The sequence below is a fragment of the Microtus ochrogaster genome, unplaced genomic scaffold (genome assembly GCF_000317375.1).
Source record: "Microtus ochrogaster isolate Prairie Vole_2 unplaced genomic scaffold, MicOch1.0 UNK49, whole genome shotgun sequence".
Classification (NCBI taxonomy): Eukaryota; Metazoa; Chordata; class Mammalia; order Rodentia; family Cricetidae; genus Microtus; species Microtus ochrogaster.
Window position 1 is genome coordinate 2,442,739 of NW_004949147.1, and position 8,505 is coordinate 2,451,243.

At 48.4% G+C, this 8,505-nt stretch overlaps 1 protein-coding gene across 1 annotated transcript in view; it reads left to right on the forward strand.

Annotated features, from left to right (window-relative positions):
• The window catches only part of Hexa (hexosaminidase subunit alpha), a 33,764-nt gene extending 26,182 nt beyond the window's left edge, over nt 1–7,582 (forward strand). Inside the window, exons 6-14 of the mRNA XM_005369501.2 lie at nt 316–417; nt 1,561–1,693; nt 3,003–3,183; nt 4,551–4,634; nt 4,863–4,935; nt 5,423–5,606; nt 5,799–5,889; nt 6,453–6,557; nt 7,338–7,582. Coding sequence (XP_005369558.1) covers nt 316–417; nt 1,561–1,693; nt 3,003–3,183; nt 4,551–4,634; nt 4,863–4,935; nt 5,423–5,606; nt 5,799–5,889; nt 6,453–6,557; nt 7,338–7,401 — 1,017 coding nt within the window. The 3' untranslated portion in view covers nt 7,402–7,582. The remainder of the gene's footprint in view (nt 1–315; nt 418–1,560; nt 1,694–3,002; nt 3,184–4,550; nt 4,635–4,862; nt 4,936–5,422; nt 5,607–5,798; nt 5,890–6,452; nt 6,558–7,337) is intronic.
• Nucleotides 7,583–8,505: the final 923 nt, after the last annotated feature.

Sequence of the window (8,505 nt, forward strand, 5' to 3'; positions counted from 1 at the left end):
CTCGAACTCACAGAGATCCACCTGCCTCTGCCTCCTGAGTGCTGGGATTAAAGGCGTGCGCCACCATCGCCCGGCTTATATGGGGACTTTTGAAAGACAAGAGAGTTCTGCAGCGGCTGCAACTCTTCTCACAGTGTGGCCAGAATTCATCTGGGAGAGAGGAGATATCAGTGGGCTCTAACCTGCTCCCCCACAGGAAGATCTGACTTAGAGTCCCTATGAGTAAGTCCCTGGAGCTTAAGGAAGGTTGAGTTTGTTATTATGTGTAGAGCAGTCTGCCAGTTGAGGGCTCACTATCTGTGCTCTGACCTCCAGGACGTCATGGCATACAATAAATTCAACGTGTTCCACTGGCATCTGGTAGACGACTCTTCCTTCCCATATGAGAGCTTCACTTTCCCGGTCCTAACCAGAAAGGTAGGATTTGCTCTACCGAACAGCTTCCAGATTCTCAAGAGCAGTGGTTCTCGTCCCCAAGCAAAGGATACTTCAGAATCAGGCCCAAGGACTCAAGTTCACACATTAATTTGTTTTGAAACCGTCAGGAGATAATACCTCCTGGTTTTGGTTTTTGATGTGTTATTTACATGTATTCTATTAAATGGACATCATTCTTTGTTGTTTATCTCATTGACCTTATAATACTCAGATGAAACAGTAGATGTGGCACTGGGGAGATAGGTAAGTCAGTAAAGTGTCTGCTGAGCAACACGAGGACCCGGATTCAGATCCCCAGCCCTGGGTGAGGGTAGAGAATGGGGAGGGGGAAGTCAAAATAGGTGGAACCCTGGAGCTTACTGGTGAGTTTTGGGTTCAGTGAGTGACCCTGTCTTAGTCATTGTTCTGTGGTTGTGAAGAGATACCATTACTACAGCATTCTCCAGACCGGGTTTCTCTATGTTGCTCTGACTGTCCTGGAACTAGCTGTGTAGACCAGTTTGGCCTTGAACTCACAGAGATCCAACTGCTTCTGCCTCTTGAGTGCTGGGATTAAAGGTATGTTCTACCATCACCCAGCAACCATGGCAACTCTTATAAAGAAAAGTACTTAATTGGGGCTTGCTTATATTTTAGAGGTTTATTCTGTTGTCGTCATGATGGGAAGTGTGGCACATGCAGGCAGACATGGTGCTGCAGAGACATGGTGCTGGAGAAGTAACTTGAGAGTTCTATATCGAGATCCACAGGCAGCTGGAAGAGTGAGAGCTACTGTGCCCAGCTTAAGCTTCCGAAACCTCAAAGCCCACCTCAAGTGACACACTTCCTCCAACAAGGCCAACACCTAATAGTGCCACTCCCTGGTGACCACACATTCGATCTATGATCCTATGTTGGCCATTCTTATTCAAACCACCACAGTGCCCATCTTAGAAAATAAGAAGTCATATGGGACACACCTAATGTTTCCCTGGGTCATGCACACACTCCAAAAGAGAGAAGCAGATGCCTTAATTTTGGGGAAATTATGATAAAGACCCTTGAAGAAGTCCCCAGTACACATGTGCTGTCGACAAATGTTCACAGGGAATGAGAATCCGAAGGGTTTCTTCTGTCTTTCAGGGGTCCTACAACCCTGTCACCCACATCTATACATCACAGGATGTGAAGGAGGTCATTGAATATGCACGGCTTCGGGGTATCCGTGTGCTGGCGGAATTTGACACTCCTGGTCACACTTTGTCCTGGGGGCCAGGTAAGCATAATGCTGCAGTTGGATGGGTCTGCCCAGAGAGGGGCTCCAGAGTGTGGGCTCTTCTATGTCACATATCCTGCCTTTGCCCTGGGGAAACTGTTCTCCATCAACTGCTTAGAGGAAGTTCTTTCCCACTGCCAAGCAAGCAGATGGCACGACTGAGCCTAGCAGTACTGTCTTCATCCTAGCTCCTGCTGCCCATGCCGTTCCCAAGGGTGCCCCAGTCTTCCTGTCTGTGGCAGCTCCTGGGAAATAATTAATTTGTGCAGAGGAGAGCACTTTTACTATTAAAATATGGGCAAATGGGGCTGGAGAGATAATGTCTTAGCAGTTAAAAGAGCTGGTTGCTCTTCCAGAAGTCCTGGGTTCAATTCCCAGCACCCACGTGGCAGCTAATAAAGATCTATAACAGTAGTTGTATGGGATCTGATGTGCAGATACATATACAAACAAAACACCCATGCACATAAAACAAATAAATCAGAGAGAGAAGAGGCTAGGCATTTTGGTACATAGCTGTAAACCCAACCCCTAGAAGCCCACAAATCCAGCCTGAGGCTAATAACTATACCCATGCTTCTACCCCCTCAACAAAGGGGAAGATGTTACCCAGACACTGTTGTGAGTTTCTTGTACCTTAGAATAAATACTGAGGAGTTTGATCACCAGGGTGGAATCTGTATGAAAGAATTTAGGGGGTGGGGAGGCACAACTTTTATCCCAGCACTCAGGAGGCAGAGGCAGGCGGATCCCTGAATTTGAATCCAGCCTGGTCCATAGAGTGTATGCTAGGACTACACAGAAAAACCCTGCCTCAATTTAAAAAAACAAAAAACAAAAACAAAGAAGTTGGGGCTGGTCCCCAGAGGTCACCATTACTTTGTACTCTCGGGAGGATTGAAAAAGGCTGCTACCTGGCCTCAGCCCAGAGACATCCATCAGGAAATGTGGAGCTGGGAGGCAGGAGCTAGAGAAGAGTGTGTGCAGTGAGCCATTTCCCTTGCTTTGTTGCTGAGAGCCACTGAAGAATAGCAGCCTTGAGGACCTGGGTGATTTATGCTGGAAGACATGTATCGGGTCAGGAGTACACATGAGTAGTTATGTGCCTTTAACCTCGCCTCCATCTCTGATGGCAGCTAGATTTGGATTTATTTGATTGTGACTAACCAGGTTGTTACTGTGAGTGCTGGGTGCTACCTGTGTGGATGAACACAGACATCTACTCTATAACCTAAGGGCCTCATGTGTAGGAGCAGTATACATGGGAGTCTGTATTTGTAACACTTGTGTGGGTTCTCTGTTAACTTAGGTGTCCCTGGGTTATTAACTCCTTGCTACTCTGGATCCCATCCCTCTGGCACCTTTGGACCCGTGAACCCCAGTCTCAACAGTACTTATGACTTCATGAGCACATTCTTCTTGGAGATCAGCTCTGTCTTCCCGGACTTTTATCTTCACCTGGGAGGAGATGAAGTAGACTTCACCTGCTGGTAGGAGCCTTTTGGACTTCGTGCACCAGCCTGAGGGTGGGTTACTCAGAAACATAGGGCAGCATTATGGGCCTACTGCCACTACTTAGGGACTATCTACTGAGGGAGCTATGTCTCAGCCCAGAGAGGCCCTGTGTGACTACCAAAGCTGTTAGTGTGAACCCTTCAACTTTCTCACATCCCTGAGATATTTATGGATATACTCATTCTGAGCCCAGAACTATCTTGGAAAAATGGGGGCTAAAGAAAAATAATTCCTACTTACAAAGCTTAAAATAGTCTAATCAAGAGTCTAGTACAGGGGCTGGAGAGATGGCTCAGCGGCTAAGGGCACTGGCTGTTCTTCCTGAGGTCTTGAATTCAATTCCCAGCAACCACATAGTGGCTCACCACCATCTTTAGTGGAATCTGATGCCTTCTTCTATCATAAAGGCATGTATGCAGGTAGAGTATTCCTATACATATAAAATAAATAATTAAAAAGTCTAGCACAGATAAGGGGAGGGACTTAGTCTTACTGCAACTTGTTATGCCATGTTTTGTTGATACTCATGGGAGACCTGCCCTTTCCTAAATGGAAATGAAGGAGAAGTGGATTGGGGGGTGGGAACAGAGGAGGTGGGTAGGATTGAGAAGAGAAGAGGGAAGAGAAACTGTGGCTGGGATGTGAAATAAGTCTAGTACAGGCTACAGAGCACTTACTGATCTGTCAGGAGGCAGCTCACAAATGCCTGTAACTAGATCTAAGGGATCTGACCTCTTATGGCCTCTGGGGGACCCTGGGGGACCCTGCACACATGCATACACATACTGATAAAGAAAAAATCTTAAATCTTAAAAAATTAGTTTCTTACTAAGTCAAGATTAATTAAGTGATAAGACCAATTAATGTTAACTCATAAAATCCAAACTCTCAGATCTATAGAGCTCAAAAGAGGCCAAGGGACTTCTGAGAAGTTGGCCCCAGAGTTGTGTCTGAGAAAATAGCTTGTCTTTTGGGAACATAACGAGAAGCACATGGAAACAAAACAGACACTGTCGGACAAGGAACCTGCAGCAGGTCACAGGTCATCAGCTCTGTGTCCAGCTAGAACAGCAGAGGGGGAAACCATGTCCAGCGTGCTACAGCTCCTGTTTAGCCTTGGGTTTTGGTGTGGATGGAAGGTGCACTCTCCCTGAGAGTTTGTCTCAGCGTGTGTCCGTGGTTCATCACAGCTTCGTGTAGCCATACCTTCACTGGACGACTTCTGCTGTCTCTGGTGGTTTCAGTATTTTAGGTGAAGGGAAAGTTGCCGGGTGCCTAATCTGTGAGTTGTCATGATTTCAGGGTGATGAAAGAACTAATCTTTTTTTCTTTTGCTACTCAGGAGATCCAACCCCAATATCCAGGCCTTCATGAAGAAAAAGGGCTTTACTGACTTCAAGCAGCTGGAGTCCTTCTACATCCAGACGTGAGGAAGGAAGGAGGGTGGGGTGCACTAAAAGAGTCACCTCCTGTGGGGGATGGTCAGCCCCTGCTCCCAGAGGTTCCCTTATCCTCTCCGTTCAGGCTTAGAGTGATCAGATGGTAGACCCAGAGAAGGGAACGCCCAGTCGGGGATAGGCCCAGCCTGCTTGGCACCTCGAGGGCTGGCACACACGGCCAGGTGACACTTTGCTGATGTTCGTCTCCTCTCCAGGCTGCTGGACATCGTCTCTGATTATGACAAGGGCTATGTGGTGTGGCAGGAAGTGTTTGATAATAAAGTGAAGGTGAGCCCGGGTCAGAGAAGAGGCGCCCCTGTCTCCATCTCCCTGGTCAGAGAACTGGGTGCCATCGTCTCTGACTCTCTAAAAGAGCTAGGGTGTGACCACCGGGCTTTTAGAGTCAGAACCTCTTACCTAACTGTGGCTGCTTGGATTCCTGAGGCCTTATGTGCAGTTTATAGGCATGAATCTTCTGAATCTTGAGCGGGGTGACTTTTCCTTGCTTGGGCCCCACTGCTTTCCCCTCAGTTCTCACCAAGTCATCACTACTTCCATGTATACAGGAAGCTGCAGTGGGCCTGCGAGGGAAGCATCAGGGAGCTCTGTCAGAGGGACACCTCAGGGTGTGTGTGAGATGAGTGACTGGAGTCACGTCCTTTGCTGCTTAGGAAACAAGAACATACTCCCCTTGGCCCAGGTGTCTTGCATAAGAATGAACCTCAAGAATCTTCTGCGGTCCCTATCATGACTGCCCTTTGACCTTTCATGGCAGGTTCGACCAGACACAATCATACAGGTATGGCGGGAAGAGGTACCGGTAGAGTACATGAAGGAGATGGAACAGATCACTAAGGCCGGCTTCCGGGCCCTGCTCTCTGCTCCCTGGTACCTGAACCGTGTAAAATATGGCCCTGACTGGAAGGACATGTACAAAGTGGAGCCCCTGGCATTTCATGGTGAGAGCAGGGTACTCTCTTGGCTGACCAAGAGTCTGGGTTGAGGTGCAGGGTGGAAGTTAAGAGAAGCAGGGCAGCACATGGCAATTTAGGAAATGAAATGGCCTGTCTGAGGAGGCCACACTGGAAGGATGGTTGAAAGTGACACCCCCCTCCCTACCCCTACACACACCCTCTGTTGTTTTCCCTCAGGTACCCCTGAACAGAAGGCTCTGGTTATTGGAGGGGAGGCCTGTATGTGGGGGGAGTATGTGGACAGCACAAACCTGGTCCCCAGGCTCTGGTAAGTATTTGGGGGCAAGGCCAGGAGGGCAGAAAGAGGTCAGGCTTGAGGGCTGGGCTTTTGTGAACCTCACAGGCTCACTCCCTTCAGCCTGCCAGCAGAAAGGCATTGAGATGCTACTTCTCTGCATTCGAGGCTCCTGTCTCCTGTGTATGCCTCCAGAAAGCATTAGGTGTGCAGGAGAACGGCCACTGTCTCAGCTTCACACATACCATAAAGAACACGGGGTACTTGCTTGGGATCCAGTTCTGGAAGAGTGAGGTCATTTCCTCAGTAGCCTCCCCAAATGTGGTTGGGTATACCAAGTTAAGGTAGCTCCTTAGCCATCCCTGCTTCTAAGGCTTACCTTATTCCTGTGTCTTTGAGAGAGGAGGAGCTTGGGATCACTGACTGCATGCTAATAAGGATGGTTCTAATAAGGGTGGAGCTGAGCCTTGGAACTGAATTAGAGCCTCTGCCTTGCTGTTGTCATTGAACAAGGTGTCATTCACATCTCTCTGCCTTGAGCTAGTCTGGGAAGGAGGATGTGTGGGGCCCAATCTGCTGTGCACTCCTTCCCATAGGCCGAGAGCCGGTGCTATTGCCGAGAGACTGTGGAGCAGCAACCTGACAACTGATATGGACTTTGCCTTTAACCGTTTGTCGCATTTCCGCTGTGAGCTGCTGAGGTAAGCAGGCTGTGGGTAGATCTGAGGCTCAGGAACCCAAACTGAGAAGGAAAGAATAAGAGCTGAAACTCTGGGAAACTTATTGTGCCAGGCACTGTTCTTGACAGGCTCCACCCCATTGAGTTTGTGTCACAGTCCAGCAGGTGGGGAAATTGTGTCCCCATTTTAGGCACATATATCTCCTAAATACTTTGCTCAAAGTCAGCAGAAAGCAAGAATTGAACCTGTCAGCTCTGATGGGCTCTCATGAATGCCTTCACCTCCTTTGGCAGTGGGCATGTGTAAGCAGTCATTTCCTTGGTTCAGTTAGTGATTGGGTCTTTCTAACCTAAAAACACGGCCTAATGCAGAGGAGGCGTCTGGGCTGAGAGTCTTGCAGACACCGGTGACTCTGAAATGTTTTGTTATCTCTAAGCTTGTTCATTTGATAATAATGGAGATGTGCTTGGAGGTCCCTAGCTCAGTTCTTAGTACTTGAGTCTGAGACAAAGGACAGTCTTTCTCCACTGCTGTTCCTGTAGAATATTAGAAGCAGGAGTGGACATCCAAGTGGGCCAAGAGCATCAGACACCCCTCAGGCCCTGACCTCTTTTCTATCATAATTAGTTTTGGGGAGTTTGGGGAGTAGAGACCTGCAGGATAGAAAAAGGAAGACTTGGGTACAGTAATATTTTGAGACTCACTAAAATTTAGAGGAAGGGGCTTGTGGTTATTGTGCAGAAGGTCTTGCTATGGTCCAAGACGGAATTACTCACCTTCATTTTCTATGTCCTTTTACAGGCGAGGGGTCCAGGCCCAGCCCATCAGTATAGGCTACTGTGAGCAGGAGTTTGAGCAGCCGTGACCAACAGCACTGAACACCCAGGAGAATGCTGGCCCTAAGAGAACAGTCACGGGGCCAGGCTTACACTGTCTACCGGCCAGGGGCTAGAGCCTCTTGCCCCTGTGCCCCTGTGCCCCTGTGACTAGAGAGAAGGAGGATGGTGCTGGCACTGGTGTTCAATAAAGAGTGATGTGGCATTTTCTCTAATCAGCTTGGGTTGCTTGTGTAAAGAGCAAAAAGGATCATGAATGGGCCTCAGGAACAGCCAGCCTAGCCTTCTGCTTCTAGGTGAGGGAGATAAGCAGGCCCGAGGGTTAGACACAGGACTGCGCCTGGATGGTCGCACAGGTTGAAGGTGCGATGTCACTGCCACACTTCTATCCTCAGAAAGGTCACTTCATTTTGTGTCACTTCCAAGGGTTCTGTATGTGCAAGAAGATGCTATAGGAACTAAGAGGAATTCCAGGCAGTAGCAAGGGCTCCAGAAACCTCTGGTGTAGTCTCCTCGGGTTTCTTGTGTTGAACAGATACTTTGGTTCAGGCACTGTGATAAAGTGTTCTCCTTGGGTTTCTTGTGTTGAACAGATAGATACTTTGGTCCAGGCACTGTGATAAAGTGTTGCATTTTTCTTTTCATTTTTGTTTTGAGACAGAGCTTCATGAAAGCCAGGCTAGTCTTGAACTTGGTATGTATATGTTGGAACTTCTAAGCCTTCTGCCTCCCAAATCGTGAGATTATCATATGCACCATCACTCCCAGCAAGGTGCCAAATCTAAGAGGACTTGTTTCTGGAATCCCTGAGCAAATCCAGAGTAAGACAGCTGCTCACTCCTCCATCCTGGTTTTCAGCCCAAAGCCTCGTGGAGTGGATGACACAGCTGGTTGGAAAGTAAAGCCCTGGGGGCAAGTCTATGTTCCTGGAGGAGGGTCTTTCACCTGTGTGAGCTGATGTTCTCCAAGAGGAATTGTCTTGCTGTGGACTCAGGCTGCCCCCTGCTGGTTGCAGTCCCTTTGCCTGGTCTGCAGGTTCCAGGTGTCCTCTTCCAGTGTACTGGATTGAAGCTTTTGGAAGGCAGGGCTGAGAGGTAATCTAAGCCAAACTTGGCCCTTAACGGCTAACCTTT